A 22,417-nucleotide genomic window follows, 5' to 3' on the forward strand; every position below is an offset into this window, starting at 1 on the left:
TCTTAGGGCTTTCTTCTAAATCTCTTGATAATTGCATGGGTTACAATTAAGGGTACAAGCCACCTTTAATTATCCCTTACTTTGGCTATCATACATCTTTCCTGATTATCTAGCTCTCTGATAAGAATCTCTATGCACTCCTCCATAGTTCTGTATTGCTTATTTATAGAAATTTATATCCATTATCTATCTTGCCCTCTGAGTTTACATTTTTTAGAAAATCATTATAGCCTTTTATTTGTAGCCATATAGCTTCACCAGAAGGATACTGGTTTTAAAAAGATAGTCTTTTTACCCCGTAGGATTAGTTTAGGATTAAAAGTAATTAATCATTTACAAGCACTTAATAAGCACCTATTCAGACACTGTGCTAAGTATTGTAGATAAAAATAAGAATCAGTCCCTACTCGCAAAGAGCTTACTTATATTCTACTGGTTGAGACAACATTTATATACATATATGTATTTCCCAGTGAAATATATATAAAATAAACACAAATTAATTGATTACAAATCTGGAAAGGAAACTACTAGTAGTTGGGCAAGAAAGATGTCATATAGGAAAAATACAAAACAAAATGCGACACAATTTCCTAAAGGTGATTTTTAATGCTTGGACTACTTCATTGTCCATGCACAGTCTGTATGAGTTGATGGCCAGCTCTCTGGATTGTTCATCTAATTGTATCATTGAAAAATTATTTCCAACTGTCCTGAAGGTTATCCAAATCAAAGAGATTCCATATAGATGCTTCTTTTTGTGGATAACAATTGTTCTCAATGCATCAAACTACAATATACTATAGAACTTCCTAAATGAGGCCTATAATCATTCAAAAGGTCATAATATTATTATTCTCACAGGAAAATCCTTGGAGATAAACGGTTATTTATTGTCCAAATTTTGAGATGCAGCTAAATGTCTAAATTAGTCCATTGTCAGAAAAGATAGAAACAAAATAAGAATTGAGTAGTTCTGTTTTCTTGTCTTAATAAGAATTCAGTAGTTCTATCTTCTTGTCTTTGCTGTCTATTCTAAATGATGTTATTCTTTTTATTTGTTTTGTTTTATTAAAAAAAAATCTTAACTTTCAAAATTATTCCTGACATTAATCCAGAGATATAGTTCATTCTGAGCATTAGCACTGCATTTTAATTTTCATGCTACCAATTGTACTTATTTATCTGTTCTTGATTCTATCTTCTATACATATGATTTAGCATAAAAAAATTTTTAGCTTCTTTTCCCCCTTCTCATTAGAGTTCTGTACTTTTCTTATTAACTTCCCTTGCTTCTTAGATTGAATTCTATAGAAAACTGGATTATGATAAAATAAAATTTAAAAAAAGAAAACTGGATTATGTAGTCAGAAAAACTTAAGATTATAATAAAAACTGAGAAGAATCAAGAACATCAGGTATACATAAGGTAATAGAATTTTACTCATTCAGTGAGCACTAATCCTTAAAAATTTCAGAGAAATTTAGCAGAGCAGCTATAGCACTGGCTCTGGAGTTAAATCCAGCCTCAGACACTTACTATCTGTGTGAACCTAGGCAAGTCACATAGCTCCAATTACTTTTAAAGGAAAAAAACCAAGATGAATTCAAAGACAGTGCATCACACTATTCCATTCCCTGAATTAATAATTTCATTTTATAGTGACTACAGTGAACTTGTCCTAATTACTTTCTCTATCCTCAGTTCTCAACTCTAGGCTACTAAAATTTTGACTTGTCCAAGGTCACAAAGCTAGAAAGTGTTAAATGTCTGAGGTTAGATTTGAACTCAGGTCTTCCTGACTTCAGGGCTGGTATTCTATCGACTGCACCAACTACCTGCCCCCAGAGAAAATTTTCAAAAAGATAATGTGGTATTTATAATATAGAGGAAGAAGGCCCTCCAAGATCATCTAGTCCAGGGATTCTTAATCTTTTGAAATCACAGACCTCTTTAGAACTCTCTTAAAGCCATAGAATCATGTTTATTAACTGAATTTATAAAGAAATTGCTAAATTTAACTTATTTATTGAAAATAAATATGTATGTAAAATGTATGGGATTGCCTGTCATCTAGGGGAGGGAGTAGAGGGAGGGAAGGGATAATTGGAAAAATGAATACAAGGGATAATGTTATAAAAAAAATTACCCATGCATATATACTGTATATATATATATAATTTTTTTTAAAAAAAGGAAAAGAAAAGAAAAGAAATGTATAAACTTTTTTGATACAAATTTGTAGAACACCATGAAATCTATCCATGGGCCCTTTTGGCATGTGAAGTAGTGCCACATGAATGAGGACTAAAGATTTTGAAAACTCCCTTCTTGCTATTGGCAACAATAAACTGTTTCTTTCTTTTCCAGGACATTGCATTAATGGACGACCACCAGAGGGAAGAATTCATTGGTAAAATTGGTATTTCATCAGAAGAAAATGACAACTCTGATGAAAGTGCAGACTCAGAGCCTCACAAGTATAGTTGCAAACGGTGCCAGGTAAAATATAATTTTTATTTAAACTCACCCTTGCATTTACCTTGAATGGAAACTTTTCATTCAAATGCCAAAGATGATCAGAATAGATTATCTGATTTTTTTTTTTTTTGTAATAAAGCATGAAAAATCTAATTTTCTTTTCTTTTTTTTTTAATTAATTTTATAATTATAACATTTTTTGACAGTACACATGCAACATTATCCCTTGTACTCCCTTCTGTTCTGAATTTTTCCCCTCCTTCCCTCCACCCCCTCCCCTAGATGGCAGGCATTCCCATACATGTTAAATATGTTATAGTATATCCTAAGTACAATATATATGTGCAGAACTGAATTTTGTTGTTGTTGTTGTTGCAAAGGAAGAATTGGATTCAGAAGGTAAAAATAACCTGGGGAGAAAAACAAAAAATGCTAACAGTTTACACTCATTTCCCAGTGTTCCTTCTCTGGGTGTAGCTGATTCTGTCCATCATTGATCAATTGGAACTGAATTAGATCTTCTCTATGTTGAAGATATCTACTTCCATCAGAATACATCCTCATACAGTATCATTGTTGAAGTATATAATGATCTCCTAGTTCTGCTCAGAAAAATCTAATTTTCTCACAAATATACACAAAAAACATTTTTCCTCATTAGCTAAGTCCTTGATATGGCAAACTTGACACAACTTTTTTTGGAGGCAACTTTGTTAAAATACTGAAATGAACTTTGGATCTTATAAATTCAAGAGGTCATTCCAGTAACATAGATGGTAACCTATCATACCTGTCTAATTCTTACAACTTTTTTTCATGTTTTCCCAAAAGTTTTTCCTGTCATTTAGTGCCTTAATGACATCTTTTATTCCTCTTCTTCTTTGAAGTTTCTTGATGCAACTTTTTCACATCCTCTATTTATCTTGTACTCTGTGTATAGTGATGCTAATTTGTAGCTCTCCATATCTTGCTACCATAGAGCAACACTGATTAAGTGTTAGTATTGAGCAGATGGGCCTTTGCTTTCATGGGAAGTTTAGGATTCTTCAAAGAACTTTACAATTCCCAAAAGCAGTCCATCCTGCTGTTTTTCACTCTGGCTTTTGTTCATTTTTCATCTGAAGACATAATAATAAACAATAGATAAACATATCAGTAGATAAATGGACAAATATTTGAACAAAGTAAGCATTTATTCAGCACTTATTATATGCCAGGCAGGATCCTATTCACTAGCAATCTTTGTCATTTCTCCCTGGGTTCTGTTGACTATTCAGACTTTTTCCTCTACTAGGACCCAAAAGCCTTCTTACCCTGGAAAATCACTCTGCTTTACAGCCTTCTCATTCTGAAAGTTCACTTTGCCCCTCTAACCCCTTCTTTTACTTAATTAATTCTTCCCAAAACCTCCATTTTAAGAAAGTGTCCAGGCCAACTGTGTTCATTCCTTTCACAGCTTCACTTCTAGACTTATTTCTCTACCATGACCCTTCAGTGGTTTTACCATGGAAGAGCAGTTTTCCCCAGAAAGATTCTTACCTTGATAGACTATTTTGACTCTATGGATCTTTCATTTCACTTGTCACTTCCTCCCAGAACTTCCATTTTAAAGAAAATGCTCTAGTAAGCCATATTCAGTCTTTTCTGGATTCTGCTCCTGACTCCTTTCTCCATCCCCCTGCTATCCACTTCTTTGCTTTTCAGTTTCCTTTTATGTGTTATCTTCCCCCATTAGAAGATAGTTCTCTTGAGGAACAATCTTTGTTTTTTGCTTCTATTTTTATTTCCAGCCCTTGGTAAAATGTCTGGTACATTGTTAGTATTTAATAAATGCTTGTTGACTTGATTATCTTCAAGAGGTAGTGGAAGGCAATATATAAAAGGAAGATTTAGGAAGGGGAAGTAAAGGGAGACAGGGAGGAGGAATGGTATAGGTACAGCCATATTTGGGAAATAGTTTGACAACCTAGTTTTGTAAAAGTTAAACAAATACTCTTTATCAAAGCCCCCTTCTCAGGTGAAGTGTCTAAGTATCCAGTGATAAGAGAGAGATGAATTTGATGGGATGATTTGTGGGCAACATGGTAATGAGATGACCAGGAAATGTACCTAAGTATAAATATGGCATACATCTAAATTAGAGAACATATATCTAAATACATGTTAAAATTTGAGCCACATTCCATTTGAAAGATGCAGTATGCCTCTTGGGAGTCATCTTGTAGACTGAAACCATTTGACCTATATAAGAGAAATTGTGTTTAAACATGCCTGGATTTGCAATTTAACATTTCTTTAACAAAAAAGGGTTGATTTTCTGTACCTTAGGGTATAGGACATCAAAAGTTTTTCCTGTCTTTTCTTTTATTTTCCTCTTTATTTATTATTGGTTCATTTCACAGCTAACATTTGGCAGAGGGAAAGAATACCTCAAGCACATCATGGAGGTTCACAAAGAGAAAGGCTATGGCTGTAGTATCTGTAACAGACGATTCGCACTTAAAGCAACTTACCATGCACATATGGTTATTCACCGAGAGAATCTGCCTGACCCCAATGTACAGAAGTAAGGACTTTTGTGACAAAATGTTGCCTCCTGATGGTTATTCTATAGTTTTGTTGGAATGGACTGTATTTCCATTTTAATAATATTTTATTTAGTAATTTGCAGGAACTCAACATTTTTCTCAAAGTATTGTGACCAATGCACACATTTATTCACTTTATAATATATACAAAGGGTTCAGATATATAACAGTATGACATGATTTATATCCTTATTGTCATCTCCACTGTTATACAGCAAACTATACTTCTTAAAACACGTCAGAAACAGATAAAGTTTAAATATGTACATGCCTGCTGCACAATATTTGTGCTTATTTAGATAAAGTTTGAAAAATCTATTTAATATCTTGTTTATATTGTCTTCAATTAATAAAATTTCAGTTTTATTGTAAATTACTAAAATAATGGCTATATGTGAGTTCACTGTCCAATAGGTTTTTTTCTCTTGTTTCAGGTACATTCATCCATGTGAAATTTGTGGAAGGATCTTTAATAGCATAGGAAATTTGGAACGACATAAGCTCATACACACAGGTAGTATATTTGTTCCTATAGCTTTAGGCTGCCTATTTCTAGTATTAACATGTTTCTTAACAGGATTATTATAATTCTATTATAATAATAAACAATTTTCCCACTGAAAGTTATAAGGAAAATTAATAATACCTTTAAATAGCATTTTAAGGTTTGTAAAATTCCTAAGATCAGCTCTTTGAAGTGGGCAATGTAAATATTCTTATTTCCATTTTGCAGAAGAGGAAGCTGAGACTGGCAGATTAAGTGATTTGGCTGCCTTCACAAAGCTAAATAAGCTAAATAAGTGTCAGAGGTGAATCTCTATGATACCTCTCTAAAATACTTTCCTGTAGTAAGTACGGTTAAAGTTCTGGAAAATGAATCCCTTAGCTTAAAACCCTGTGCTGTTTTTTTCTAGATGTTGAAGAATTAACCCAGCATTTGTGGCCAAGACATTACTCTTTATTAATTGCATTTGCAATGGGAGAGACACTCAAACACAGACAGTGTCTTAGTGTCACCAAGAAGCTCTGCTGTGTGTCTGGGCAAGACAAATGATTTTTATAATCTTGTGGAAACAAACTCAAATGAGGGAAGTACAAAGTTAGCAGGGTGAGGGGGGGGACAACTCTTAGGAAACTTATGAGAGTCAATTAGGCTTGGTGACCAAGTAGAATTTTTTGTAATATTCTGAGGAAAGTAAAATATTAACATATAATTGATTACAGCAATTTAAGCAATGGAGCAAGATTTTTAATGGGAAGTTTCTAAAACTGGTAGATCTTTCAAGCAGTGTCAGGCTTCCCCAAAGCACAGCAAAATGAAATTCTGTATTGTCCCTCTTTTTTCTGCTTTTAAATAAATCCATTATTCTGAAAATAAAAGATAAGCAATTCCATAAGTCTCAAAGACAACAAGATGCACATAATTTCTTAGGGACAGAGTATTGCTAGTATTTGCCTAGAAGAATCCACTAATGACATCCTTAAAGATTAGGCTATGGATGCAAGATATTGAAGTTCTCTTCCATGATCACCCACTGGCTTTTTGAGAGACCCAGGTTAGTTACCCACCCAGACGATCAATTCTTTTCCTCACAATTATCTGTAAAGCTATCAGAGCAGGAAAAAGTATAAAAAGTTGTCCTCATAAGGCAATAGAACTCCCTTTGCTAACCAGCTACTCACTCACAGGTTAGAAATTGGTCCAGTCCATGCTATATTTAAAATTATTTTGACACACATTTAAATTTCATTTTGTCATTCTCTTGTCACAAAAGCTTAGTTTCAGGATATAGTGGAAATGTTGGGTGAGTAATACCTTAGAGATTTCCTTCATATTTTGTATTTTAAATTGAATATCTCTGTCATTACTAATAATGTTTATCTCATGAGGGAAGTTATCAAATCTAGGATTTATGCTCTCAGAAATATTTCACTAATTGTTACAGTTCTTTGTCAGAGTAGGCCAATACATCTTGAACTTATGTATAATTGGCAAAATTGTCATAAACTTATATTCATTCTTATTCAAGACTCCATCCTTTCCAAGGGCTAATTAATTATATATATAGAACAGTGAGTGAGGTGGAGGGATGGAAGTGTGCTAGCATTTAACCATGAAAAGAATAGTCAAAACTTTAATTTTTTTCTCTTACTAGTTCTAGTTTTTCTCTGGCCATCTCTTTGTATTAGCTTAATTGCTGGGCTAAATTTTTTCCTTCTACAGTTTCTCAAGCACATTATTTCTCATTACTTTTCCCTCTCCTTAAATATACAATTTTGTTTAAATTTAAAACATTCCTAGAGTTGTCCTAAGTGTAAAACTATATATTGTTTAAAAATGAACAGGTTCAGATTATTCAGGGTCTATCATCACTAAACCAATAAAATTTTTCATGCAGCAGGACTAGTTCCCTCATTTGTACAAAATCTATTTTCACTATACTTCACAATATACTAATTCAATAGAAATGATAGTCATCTAGAATCAACTAAAGTCCTGTAACTTGGTTACCTTGAATAAAATCTACTTAACACAAATCAAATACTGCTGAATTTGTGTAGGGTCAGGGCTCACAATCTTCAATGACAACTATCAGAACCTTCTAACTCATCTCATACTTTTACCTTAAAATAACCAGAACCAAAACAAGCTAAGAGTCAGAAAGAATAACCAGTTTCCTCAGGAAATCGATGTTATATAAGGCAAGTTGGTTTATCAGAAGACTAAAATCATGATTGTAAATAGAGTGGTACACTAAAAGATTTGTCATTAATTAATTCAGCTTTCAAACCTGAATAGATATTTTAAATATGTCTTATCTCGTTACCTAGTTTTGTGGCTTGCTCATTAGTTTGAATTTTGATTTTTTTTTTAATTTAAATTCGATTTAATTTTTTAAAGGTGTAAAAAGTCATGCATGTGAGCAATGTGGTAAATCCTTTGCCAGAAAAGATATGCTTAAAGAACATATGAGAGTACATGATAACATCAGGGAATACTTATGTGCAGAATGTGGAAAAGGTAGGTATGTCATTCTATTTAATGTAATGAAATTCACTTACAGTGCATATAGGAAATAAACAATGGTGCTAATCTAGTGAAAATGTGGCAAAGTACTTTTTTTCACTGTCACCCCTTTCTACTTCAGTTAAAGTCATTTAACTTTGATCTTGACTGGAAGCAACTGTTAGAATTGCAGAATTCTCCTTCTCCATAGCTAGCCAAAATGCCATTTGTGGCAATTGGACATAGTCCAAGAAACCAAGGAAAAAATATTTCCTTAGTTAAGTAGAAATACATGTAGCTGAGATTCAAGGACTTCTTATTTTGGGAAAACATCTCTTTCATTTCTACTTCTCTATTGTTTCCTCCTAATAATAGTTAGAAATTGCTTCAAAGACTTTTGTTCCCTTTGCCAGCCTAAAAGTCACTAAAATGGTCCCTGAAATAAAACCTTGACTTTAATTCATTCTTAGTAAAGAAATGTACTTAACTCATATTAATTCAAACTCTATCACTTTACTTCCATAATTCTTACAAATGCTAGCTAAAGTTCATTTTTTCACCAGCATTGAGAAAGGTTGATCAGGTAAGAACTGAGAGTACCGTGCCATGCAATTATTAGTGTAATAAATAGAAGGGCAAATATTTATCTACTTTAGAAAAAAAAGAGCCAAATGATTCTTTAAGCCATGTAGGAGCATTCTATGATAATGATGGTTTGTAATATGCAATGATTATGCTACTCTTTTGAAAAAAAGGAAAGCTATTATTCAAAGATAATATTCTTCAACTAATAAGCAGAGACTAGTACTCCTTAGGGCAGTGGTCTGTAGGCTTGTCCTTTCCTTTGTTGGTACTGATTTGATTTATCTATAGTCCACAAATGCCAAAAATAGTGATATTATATTTCTTTCTTTTAAACTAGTCTACAATTCAGACTGTTATGAATTCAAATTATTGAGGTTATATTTACATGTGTGTAAATATACATTTAAAATCTACCTGATCATTTCTGTGAGCTTAAAATAATTTTAAAAAGTAGGTTTAAAGTTTAGTATTAACATATGCATAATTTTCTTGAATTAAGCAACCTCATTGCTTTTTAATGCTACTTCCTTTTAAAATTAATATTAGACTTTGTTTTCTTGAAAATACAAATAAAAATTATTCAAAATTTTTAAAACTACTTTTATTGATGCTTAACCTAATGTTAGATAATTTAAACATATAACCCCTGTGTTAAAATGTAGGTCTTTTATGACACAAAGTTGATAACTTTGTACTTATGTTGTCAGTTCTAAGCTCGGTACAATATTTGATAAATCTACTAGGTACTCTGAGAAGTTAGGTGTGACAAATTTGAGTGGTGGCTGATAAAAGAATTCATTCTTGCTACCAGTCTTCTACGTACAGTTCCGAGGGCCAGGACTTCGACATTATATGCTTCTCTACTTCTTTTTTCCTTACAGGCATGAAAACTAAACATGCTCTTCGTCACCATATGAAACTTCATAAAGGTATCAAAGAATACGAATGCAAGGAGTGCCATAGGAAATTTGCTCAAAAGGTCAATATGTTGAAGCACTACAAAAGACATACAGGTCAGTGAGCAGCTAGAAGATAACCAAGTTATTTTCTGTCTTTTCATCTAGATAACCTAATTGTTGCTCAGCTAATGGCCAGATAAATGGACTATAGGAACTCTTGAAGTTCCTTCCATCTCAGTGCAATCTAACATTTATTTAGCATGGCAAGGCAAATAATACAGTGACTGAAATGTAAATGTAAATGTAAAACTCTTACACACTTGTTTTCTATGCTGAACATTATGAAAAACACATGAAACAAAACAAGTCCACACTAGAGAAATTTTTAAGTGACCAAAATTCTTGACTAAAACTATTTCTATACCTTTAATTCTATACAGGTTAACTTTCAAAATAATTGCCTGAAGATACAGATCATTAAAGCAAAATCTATTTTACTTATCTTTATTATATTGAACCAAAATCAGTATTTTTAGCATTCATTTAACAGGAATTTATAATAATATATTTTTTCTTGATATTTTGTTGAACACATCAAACACACCAAAAACAACTCACCATCCACAATATCTTTTTATTTTAAAAAAGCAAAAATTAATTAATATAGTTACAGTCTGTCAAATATATAACTTTCCCTTTTTGTAATTATTTCAAAAAGCTGACAAAAATGAAAAATGTATTTAAACTTTAATTATTTGGAACCAATATAATTACATTTGACCTGTTTTATTATCTTTTAGTGTTGCTGGCAATTTACCTTACCATAGATAAAGTGTGGGTGATTCTTTTGAATCTTTATACCTCAATAATTCAGACAAGTCTTTCTATTTTTTCCTGAATCACTCATATTCATTATTCTTTTATTTTGGAATGAACCTATGATTTTATTGGTGAAAAGCACTCCGATTGAAGAAATTATTTATCAGTGCACTTTTTTACATACAATTTTGAGGTCAAATGACTTCCCAGGGTTAAAATCATGAAGTCAGTAAATAATAATATATATCAATAAACACTAATAAGCCATAAGTTAAGCATCTATTATGTTAGTTATTGTGTTAAGCACCAGGGATATGAACAAAAGCTATTGTATCTGCTCTTTAGTGGCTCACAGAAGACAAAATTGAAACAAATATGCAAAAACTACTCGCAGAATTTTTTTTCATTTTTTTTTTTTTTAATCTACATTGCTTTATGAATCATGTTGGGAGAGAAAAATCAGAGCAGAGAAAAAGGGAAAAACCATGGGAGAGATTAAAAAACAAACAAAAAAGAAACAAACATGGCATGTGTTGATTTATATTCAGTCTCATTAATTCTTTTTCTAGATGCATATATGTAGGATTAATAGAAAGCTATTAAAAGAAGAAGGAACTAGAGTTAAAGGAGATGAGAATGACTGTGAGAATGAGAGTGATGTGGAAATATGTTTAATGTTATTGTACATGTATAACCTATATCAGATTGATTGCTGTCTTGGGGAAGAGAAAAATTTGGAATTCAAAATCATTCAAAAACGAACACTGAATTTTTACCAGTAATAGAAAAAAAATGCAATACCATCAAATGCAAAAAAAAAAAAAAAAGTATAAGAATAATAATTATTTAACATTTATGTAGCATTTACTGTGTGCCAGACACTGTGCTAAGCACTTTACAAATATCTCAGCAGGTAGGTGCTATTAATTATACCCATTTTACAGATGAAGACATTGAAGCAAACAAGTTAAGCAATTTGCCCAGGGTTGTAAATTTAGTCAAGTCTGTGTCTGAAGTCAGATTTGAACTCTGGACTTCCTGACTCCAGATTCCTGATCCCACTAATGAGGGAAAGGAAAGGGGGAACCCCGTTTGTCGGTGCATAGATAGTAAGAAACCCCCATTTCTGGACGCAAAGATCCCATGAGGTACAGTGTCCCCTCTAAATGAATTTACAGGCCCGAAAACCTAGATTGATAAATAAAAGGTTTATTGTAGAAATTTGGAAGTAAAGCTCAGTTAGAAAGATGCCAGGGCCAGAGGTGGCTGCTGGGCGGGCAGGAACCCTTACATGGCTGGAAGGATACCATGTGTTGGGGGGGAAGGGCTCCTGCCAAGAGGGCATTCCGGCTCACCTTTTTTATACCTAGAAGATGGGCAGTACCCAAGTTCTGGCGGGGCTTTTCAGTTAGCTCAGATCAGGTGAGAGCTGGGGGAAGCTGAGCTGATAGTGGGACTGGGCCTGGATATTCAAAAGGATCCTTTTGACCAGGATTTGTGAATCAAGGTCAGCCATGGGCAGTCAGAGAGGAATCTTAAAGGAATTTCAACCCCCATCACCACCATCAGCTGCCTGGAAGACAATTAGAAAGGGAGTGGGTATGGAATTGGAACAGTTTATGAAGGACTTTGAATACCAAATAGAGGATTTTGTATTTTATAGGAAGATGATAGGGAGCCATAACAATTTATTAAGTAGAGGAAAGGGGGAAGACAACCTGGTGAGAACTGCATTTTAGGAAAATCACTTTAACCATTTAGATGGATTGGAGTGTCAGGAGCCTTGCAGTAGGCAGACCAATGAGCAGATAGATTATTGAAACAGTCCAAACATAAGGAGAAGAGGACATGTTCTGGGATGGTGGCAAGATAAAAAAAAATGGGTATATTCTAGAAATATTTAAAATGTGAAAGTGACAGACCCTCAACAAATTAAATGGAGAGAAGAGTGGGGTGAGAGATAGTAAGAATGTTTTCTTCCATAGTAACGGGTAGGTTAGGATGGGGAAAAAAATTTAAAAGGAAAGATAAGTTCATTTTTGGACACACTGAGTTTAAGATGTCTATTGGACATCCAGTTTGAGATATCTGAAAGGCAGCTGGAAATGCACATCTGGAAGTCATCAGAGATGCTGAGGCTGGATAAGATAAATAAATTTGAAAATCATTAGTATAAATCATTAGTATGGTCATTAATCCGTGGTAGCTGACAAGATTACCAATAGAATTAGAATAGAGAGAGAAGAAAAGGACAGAACCCTGTAGAACATCTGGGACTGGTGAAAATGACCTATTTGAAAATCCATTAAAGGAGACTGAGAAGGAATAATCAGATAGGTGGAGAGATGGACTTGAATATAGTTCTTCCACTCTAAAGTTAGCTCTAACCACTACATCATGATTCCTTATCTTATAATAATATTTCATTAAATTAATATTCCCTAATTTGTTCTACTATTTCCCTTTTATTGGATACATAATTTTAAGTTGGGTTTTTTCCTATCATGTATGGTGCTGCTGAGTATTTTGGAGCACTTATAAACTTTGGAAAGATGTTCAACAATATTCAGAAACAAAAACCTCTTTTTTGTTTAATTAATTATTCATTTAATTAATCATCACATTACTCAAAAATCTCGGCTAATTAACAATTTTGTTAATCATATCAATACATAGGAGAAAATAACTGCTTATATATTGTTGGCTATGGTGTTTCCTCCTGTGAGAGTAATTGCCTCATTCATGAGGCAATTGTTCTTAGTGACCTATTTATCTAAATTAAAATGTTGAATCCTCTAATTGCAACAGTTTTTCTTTGTTTAGAATTACATTGAGAAATGTTTTAGCAAACAACTATTTTATCAAGTTTCAACAAGTCAAAGAACTGGAAAAGACCCCTTAAATCCAACATTCTTATTGTGCAAATGAGAAAACAAGCCTAGAGAAGACAAATCACTCCTCCAAAGTAATGAACTAATTAATAACAGTGTACAACAAAAACTCAAGATCCCACAATGAAACACAGGCATACATTTCTGTCAGTATCTGCATCCATTCTTTAGGTAGGCCTTTTAAAAATAATCCTGACACATCTTTGGTCTTATTTGGAAAGTGAAATCTTCCCTAGCATGTTTTGCATTTGCTAATAATCCAAATTTCAATGCAAACCTTTCTTTTTATGGAATTATTATAGATGACTAATCAAGTAATTTGCATTATTAACTAGAAATAGAAATTTTTCAAATGTAAAACAAAAGTTGCTTTTTACCTTCCCAAGTTAAATTGATGCCATATCACAAAATTTTACTTCATTAGATTTCTGACAGTTTAAAATTTATGATGATTAATCCAAGTAATCTGCATGACTACGACTTTCTTTGGATGCGATAGCCATTTGGGCTTCTTCTCTGGGAAATAAGCTATGTTTTCTCATCTCTCTCATGACATAGTAAATATCATCAGAAGTTGATAAAATAGATGTTATAATATGTCAATTCTTCCCTAGGGGTCAGCTTATAGTTATTAAAGTAACCATAGAGGCCAGATCCCCTATAGGGAAACAGGAGAATAGAAAGAAATATCTGGGTTGGTCTTAATTTAATAAATACATATACCTCTAAGCCTAGTATAGGCAAGGCTAATGTCCATCAGCATGCATTTGTTCTAGAATTACTACATTTAACCAAGTAGGAGGAAACAAGCTATCAAACAAGCAATCACTATTGAAAAAATTAAGATAAAATAAAATAAAAATACAAAATGGCTCTTGTACTTCTATTTCTGCAGTAATGGTGTCAGAATGTTGAAAAAGGGACTAGTATATCTCAAGACGATAACCTTACTGGTTAGCATATGATCATTCCATCATATTCTCCCCATCCCAGTAATTTTAAATATACTGAACAGAGTTAAGAGGAGCTAGAGGAAAGGAAGCAGAAGTCCTGATTGTAGCTGACAATCCCCAAGGAGTTTAGATGTGAAAGGGAGACTAGACGCCAAGGACAGTTACAATTTGAATAAAATTTTAGAAGTATTAGATATATCTCTGAAAGTTTTTGGATAGGAATCAAAATATTTCTTACATGTACATAGCATCTTTACAAAAATAAATCATAAATATCATTAAAATTCATGAATGTAGGAAGAATATTTATCATATCCATTATTAACCCATGCAATAAAAGATATAATCTATTAGGGGCATTTATAGAAAAGAATTTAAACTTAAATATCATTAAGATTGAATACTTTTATCAACAAAGAACAGATTACTTTCATTAGATATGTAACTAAAAACAAAAAGAAACAAAGAAAAAATAGAAAACACCTTCACATGTATAAATAAAAGTAGAAACTAGTTTTTTAAAAAAGCTAATAAAAGACAAACTTTTAACTAATATTCCTCAACAAAAAGGATGAAAACCCAATTTCTACTATTTAAAAAAGAATTTGAGGCAGCTAGATTGTACAGTGGATAGAACACCAGCCCTGAACTCAGGAGGACCTGAATTCTAATCTGATCTCAGACACCTAGCACTTCCTAGCTGTGTGACCCTGAGCAAGTCATTTAACCCCAGTTGCCTGGAGAGGGGGAAGAATTTGCGACTAATGAAGAAATAGAATGATTAGAAATTGTTTTGACTAATTATGTGACTACAGAGCTGCTAAGTCAACAAATTGACAACTTTTCAAAAAATAGTGGAATAAGAAATAGAATTTAGATAATCCAGTCACAGAAAAGGAATTTAATAAGTCATCAAAAGAAGGGGTAAAAAAACAAACAGGATCAGATGGATTTTCAAGTAGATTCTATCAAATATTTTTTAAAAAATTATTTCAGTGTTACATAAGTTGTTTGCAAAAAAGCAAAGGGATATGACCTAATTCTTTCCATTCTATTTCTATTCTAGTTCTATTATTTCTATATTAAATAATTATGTTCTTGATAGTTAAGCCAGGAAGTGACAAGAGAAGGAAAACTGATACAAAATCATAAATAACACATTAGTAAAGAAACTTCATCAACATATTAAAAAGATTAAGACAGTAATCAGATTGGATTTATACAAATAGGGTTGGTTAAGTATTAGAAGAATTTTAAACATAAAAAATGATCAGGATTATATTATTATATCAACAGATTCAGCAAAAGCTTTTTAAAAGAACTCCATACTCTTTTGTGTTGTGTTTTTTAAATCAAAATATTAGAAAATACAGGAATACTTGGATCATTTTATAATTTGATAAATAATATCTATTTAAAATCAAGAGCTGGCATTATCAGTAAGATCAGCAGTAAATTAACATCTAATTTGAACAATACCATGTAACAAAATTCTAGAAATGTTTAGTAGAATAATAATAGAAAAAATGTGGGGACATACATAAACAAAGAGGTAACAAAATTTTCTCTCTCTTTTTTTTGGGGGTAGGGGTGAGGCAATTGGGGTTGTGACTTGCCCAAGGTCACATTGCGAAGAAGTGTTAAGTGTCTGAGACCAGATTTGAACTCAGGTCCTCCTGACTTCAGGACTGATGCTCTATCCACTGGACCACCTAGCTCCCCCTAAAATTCTCGATTTTTGCATGATGGTTTTTCTAAAGGATCCTAAAGAGTCAAATAAAATATTAAAAGGAAAAGCTCAGTAAAGAAGCAGGATATAAAATATACTCAAACCATCTGCTTTTTTGTATATTACCAACAAAACGGAACAGGGAGAGATTAAAGAAATTACATTCAATTCACTACCAAGACAACTATGGGATTCATGTGATTGTGGCTATAAAACATGCCTTTCAGAAGTAAAGACATACATAAATATTTGGACAGATAGGAAATGTTTATGGTTTGTTATTTGTTGTTCAGTCATTTTTTTAGTTGTTTCTGGCTCTTTCTAACATTATTTTGGGGTTGGTTATCTTGGCAGAAATATTGGAGTGGTTTGCTATTTTCTTCTCCAATTCATTTTATAATTGAAAAAACTGAGAAAAATTGAATTACTAGCCCAGAGTCACAGAGATAGCAAGTATCTGAAGCCAGGTGAATTCTAGAAAATGAGTTTTCCTGACTTCAGGCTTGACACTCTTATCTGCCTAGCTATCCTATTTGTCAAAATAATAAAAAAAAAAAAAAGTAACAAATTTAATTTACAATATCAGTACTATGTCATAAATCATAAGTAAAACAAAAAGTTTACTTTATAGATCTGCAAAATAATAATTCATCTGAATGAATAAAAAGATGAAATATCTTATAGGAAATAATGAAAAAGTGGATAGAAAGTGAGCCAAGAAATAACAAATTTCAAAATAAAAGAGTAAATCATTTAACAAGTTATTACTGCTTAAAAAATTTAAAAATATGTTCAGCAGAATAAATTAAGTAAACAAGATCCTGAAGCAACTAAAGATAAGCGTAGTTTTAAATGAAGACAATAGTCTTTGAATAATCTAAGCTACATCACTATATTAAGGACTTCATTTGAAGAGAAGCACTTAAAGAATATTCGTTCAATTCTTTGAGAGAAATTAGGCCTATACCAAAATCCCATAAACTTCTAATTCCCTCCCTCTAAAACTAGATAGTTGTTAACTATTTTGTATTTATTCCCTTTATAATTATTCTGTATGTACTTATATATCTCCTCATGTTTCCTGTTAAAGATAAGCTCTTTAGGAGTAGGGATTATTTCTTTTGCCTTAGTTGTATCCTTTGTACCTTACATAGTACCTGACATATACTTATTCCTTAAAGAATGCTTGCTTGTTTGATTTCATACCATATGCCACAATAAACATTAAATGAATGTCATATCTTTTAAAAATTAGAAGAAAAGGGAAATGGATGCCTTTTATAACTATGAATATAGACTGGGTTTTAAATGCTCAATAGTGATTATATAAAATTGAAAAGTTTTTGCATTAAAAATGTCAATGCAATTAGAAGGAAAAATAGTTAATTAAAATTTTTTTTTCATCAAATATAAGTAGAAGTCAAATTTATAAGGAATGTGAGCCATTTCACAGTAGATAAGTGATTAAAGGACATGAATAGGCAGTTTTCAAAAGAAAACATGCAAGCCATCAATAAATACCATATAAAAAATGCTTCAAATCAGTAATTTTAAAAAATGAGTTAGTCCTACTCCAAAGTTCCACCTCGTGCCCTTCATATAGAAAAGGCAACAAAAAGAGAAAATAATTATTGACAGGATTTGTGAGAGATACATTATTTCACTGTTGGGGGTTATGATCTAAATATGCTGAAAAGCATTTCAGACCTATGACCCCAAAGCTGACTAACCTTTCACCCAAATTGGCATTATTGGGTATATACTCTAAACAGATCAAAGGTAATTTTATGGGAAAGGGCTCACTTATATAAAACAATATTTATAACAACACATTTTCTTATATGAAAAAACTGGAAACAAAGTAGATATCCATCATTTGGGGAATGGCTGAACAATTTGTGATATATGAATGGGATGGAATATAATTAAGTCATAAGAAATTATAAAAGAGACAAATTCAAAGAAACTAGGAAAAGTTTATGAACTAGCATAGAACAGTGAGCAGAACCAGGAGAACAATATTGGCAACAAAGGATTTGAAAACTCCCAACGAATGGATTGATCAATCATGATCCCAGAAGGCTTCTGATGAAAGTTGCTTCCTACATCTTGACGATAGGAAATATAGATTATAAGTTCAAAATAAGACATACATATTAAAACATGACCAATGTAATGCTAATTTATTCCATTTGACTACAAGAACTTTTACTTAATTTGAATGGAGGTTAGCAATTTTGAATGTTAGTGATAGTCATACCAAAAAATCCAAAAGTGCATTGAAGAAATATTTTAGAAATATACAGAGGACACTTAAACTGAGTAGTACAGATAATACTATGTTTATACTTCAAAAAAACTAAGATTCATAATTCCATGTAATCCTTTCTTTCTGTCCTTTGCATGTGTAAATATTCAGATCTGTTAATGATTAATAAGTTCATACTAAGTGAGTTCATTGAAAAGGTGGTGAGAAAAAGTGAAGATGGAAGGTAATCATGATAATATGGTTTAGAAAGAAGGAATAAGAAGCCAGGTTACATAGAAACTTCATGCCTTTATATCATAAGTACTTTTATTAAAGAAAAAAAAACTGCTAGGTGCTTGACAGTTATTATTATAACTCAAAGAATAAAATAGGTTATATTTTTGCAAATAGATAAAGATTTGTTGATGTCAGAATTATCCCAGTCAGCAGTTTACATTAGTCAGGCCATTAACTTATCAGAGCTAGATTAGATGAGTAAAAGGAAGAAAGAGTAGTAGCAAGAAAAATATGTAGCATATAATTTAAACATATTAGCAACAAACTTATTTTTAAAAAGTAATGAACAATCAAAAGTAAGACATAGCAGACATGATAACAACACTAACTGTAACAATTTTGTACAGAAATTTGACCAACATAAATGAGTTGCCACAAGGAGACCAAAAGTGCCCAGAAAGCAGCCTAGAAAACATCTGACTTTGTTGACAAATGGTAAGAGATGGCTACCAAAGGCAACACCAGGTTAGAATATAAACTCATTTCTAAATTCTTCTGAAGGATGATGGATGATAATGAGCAATATCATTTTATAAAGCAGATAGAAACAGTAAAATTCAGTTTAAAAAAACTAGCAAAATAGTCATGTGCAGTTATCCCAAAAAGTATTTAAAGATTAAAATGGACAACAAAAAGGAAACTGGAAGGAAATTTAAATACTCTTTTTAACATTCCTCCATTAAGAACCACAGAATCAATATCCTAAATGCTTATATACAAGGTAGGAGTCACATTAAAGAAAATATAAAAAGATGTGAAAAACAGCTGGGCTGGATCAAGAGTATATAAGGAGAGAGAAAATTATGGACCATTGAGACATTCATATACAAGTGATTTCTCAGAAGCAAAGATACTAAAAGCATAAAAAACATCTCAGGTTTCTTCCCCTCCCCCCCCAAAAAAAAGTCAATTCAGAGAATTTCAGTGCCTCCCAACCTTTATAACTGCTCTCCCAATCAATATAAATATCCTTATGTAAACCACCAATATATAAATCAGGAACAATTCTGGATATGGAAAAAAACAGGAGGGGCATCTAGGTGGCACACTGGATGAAGCACCAGTTCTGAAGTCAAGAGACCAGAGTTCAAATATGGTTCAGACACTTAACACTTCCTAGCTCATGTAACCCTGGGCAAGTCACTTAATCCCAATTGCCTTAGCAAAAAAAAAAGGGGGGGGGGTGGGAGGAAGCAGGCTTTCACAAGTGATATTCAGAATTAACTGAAATTGTTGAGAGTATTAAGATACTAGTATTCTTTTCATTTCATTTAATTATTAAAGAAGAAAAAAAAAAAGGATATGGTTTTATGAATCAAAACACCATAAAGGCTTTTTTACAATGTCTTCTATCCATACATCAAAATCACTGGTTTCCAAATAATCCTATTCATTGATCAAATGTTCATAACCAGGTGAGCTATGAAACAGGGAGATATGTTCTTACCAAAGGCATTCAGCATTGTATTGGCAGATGTCCATTACTTAGAGAATGTGCCACAAAGTTGAAGGCAGATTCTCTGAATGTCATTAGTTCATTCACATGATCGATCTTGTTTGTAGATACTGAGCTGACAGCATCAAATCTTGGAATGTTTCATAACCTTCTGGGAAATATGTTAATACTCAAAGGAATTTAACCCATCCATCTACAGAGGAAAGACCACAGAAGATAGCAAATGTCTTGTTGCCTTAGGTGGATTAGGTAGATATGCTGGTAAAAGTTGTCCTTTAGTATATATACTTGGACCCACAGGGCAGATGGAGTGAGTTAGGCCCAGAGTTGAACAAGAGGTGATTGTGCTGGATTGCCTTTTGAAAATTGCAAGGTTCCCTTAATGACCTGGATACAGGAAATAAGTAAAATATAATTAATGCAACATTATTCCAATAGAACATAAATGTGTTTATAACAAAATCAAAATATGAATGTATTGGAGAAACCAAATATTGGCATGAAAGCTTTGAGGAGACAAAAGCCATTTCTAACTGTGGATGGACTAGTCAGAGGGAAATGCACCTGATATGGGCCTTGAAGGGTAGATTTGTGACAGTTGGAAATGTAAGGAAAGTTCATCCAAAGCATGGGGGACAAAGTAAACATGGCAATGGGAGAGGGACAACAAGAATAAGAAAATTTTAAAAAATAGTTCAATTTGCTTCCAAAGTATGCTGAAGGGAATGAATGGAGGGTTGTATTCAGTATGATATACAAATCAAGCTAACCTATAGACATTTAGAAATTTAGGACTGGAGCTAAGGATCAAAGATCATAGATTTGGAAAACATCTGTTAAATTTGATAGATTCAAATCCTTTAACCATTTCTGCCTGGACACTTTTCTCCTATGGCTGTTTTCTGGTTCTCCTCCTCCCCATCTGACTGCAGCGTCTTAATTTCCTTCACTGACTCACTGTTGCTGTTCCACTACTGTAATGTGGATGTCCTGTAAGAGACCAGAGCCATTTATCTTCCTCTTCTATATTTTCTTTTGGTTGGTTATCTCATCAATTTCCATTGATTTTATTATAACTCCTATGTAAATAAATTCTAAATCTTTTTCCAATTTTAATCTCTGTATTGAACTCTAGTCATCTGTTTTCAACTATACAACTTTCTTTACTGTCCTTCTAGCACTTCAAATCCCAAATTTCTCAAATTCAACTTATCATTTGTCCTCTTCTTAAGCTATTGAAGCTTCCACCATCCTCCTAGTAAATCAAGTTAATACTTGGTACTTTTTTTTTAAAATTAAATTTTATTTTTTATCATTAATCCCTAAATCATTAACAAACACAAACATTTCAACATACAAAGAGGAATAAGAATGAAGTTTGTAAAGGAAATGGAACTTTTGTTTTGAACAGCTTGTTTTGTCATTAATATATATAAATTGACATAATTTAACAAGATATTAACAAAATATTTCTATGCCCCTTTGTTTTCAAGTGTGCATTTAATAAAAATTAAAACACTTTTTATCATTACCCACTAATCTGCCACACTCTAACCACCCCCCACCCATAAAAGCCTTTGTTAAAAAAAAACGTATCGGTATGGTTCAGCAAAATAAATCAACAAATTGGCATGTCTGAGATTGCTATCTCAGGTCTACATTTCTCTTTCATTTTCTTTCTGTCAATAAGTGGGGAGTTTATTTGATCTTTTTATTATTATTATTATTGTTATTATTATTATTATTATTATTATGAAAGCTTAAAACATATGCATAGATAATTTTCAACATCCATTCTTGCAAAACCTTGTGTTCCAAATTTCTCCCTAACTTCCCCCCACCCTTTCCCCTAGATGGCAAGTAATTCAAGTAATAAACATGGACATCTCCAAAGATATTTTACTGCTTTTTTGTAGCCTTTTTTACTCATACTCTTCTCATTCATGTACTTGATTATTGGATATCTATTAGGGTTCTTCAGGATAGATTGTTAGAAACTAGAAGGAGACAAGTAAAATGGTTATTCTAATAATTTGACCTGTGGTTATTAAGATTAGGTGTAGGGTAGTGACAGTAGGAATGTTTTAAAAAAAAAACTAGCTAGATAAAGTTTCTTAGGAAATCTAAGGACAGAGCAACTAAAAACTGAGGAGAATAAAGAAAGGCTTAATGGCTGATTGGCAACAGAGGCAAATAAAGAAAAGACTAACAGATAAGGACATATTGAGTAGAGAAATAACACAACTCTGCAGCTCTGGGAAGGATATATTGAAGAGGAAGGAGGTAAGAGACAGTAAAAAGAGGAAGAAATTACATCTATAGTTGAACTGAGAGGCGATGTGGGCAATGTGAAAGGATGAGAAGGAAAAGATAGATTCATATAAGAAATATTGTGGAGATAAAGCTGACAGTACTTGGTAACTGACTGGATGGAAGTGGGGACTAGAGGTATAGAAGAAGAAA

At 32.4% G+C, this 22,417-nt stretch overlaps 1 protein-coding gene across 4 annotated transcripts in view; it reads left to right on the top strand.

The window, feature by feature from the left end:
- Window positions 1-22,417, top strand: part of PRDM15 (PR/SET domain 15) — a 169,907-nt gene that overhangs the window by 137,347 nt on the left and 10,143 nt on the right. For all 4 annotated transcript variants that reach the window (XM_074300477.1, XM_074300478.1, XM_074300476.1 and 1 more), the window contains 5 exons: window positions 2,372-2,503; window positions 4,885-5,048; window positions 5,505-5,584; window positions 7,973-8,092; window positions 9,544-9,675. In XM_074300477.1, the coding sequence (XP_074156578.1) occupies window positions 2,372-2,503; window positions 4,885-5,048; window positions 5,505-5,584; window positions 7,973-8,092; window positions 9,544-9,675 (628 nt within the window). The remainder of the gene's footprint in view (window positions 1-2,371; window positions 2,504-4,884; window positions 5,049-5,504; window positions 5,585-7,972; window positions 8,093-9,543; window positions 9,676-22,417) is intronic.

Source organism: Sminthopsis crassicaudata, chromosome 3 (assembly GCF_048593235.1).
Source record: "Sminthopsis crassicaudata isolate SCR6 chromosome 3, ASM4859323v1, whole genome shotgun sequence".
Classification (NCBI taxonomy): domain Eukaryota; kingdom Metazoa; phylum Chordata; class Mammalia; order Dasyuromorphia; family Dasyuridae; genus Sminthopsis; species Sminthopsis crassicaudata.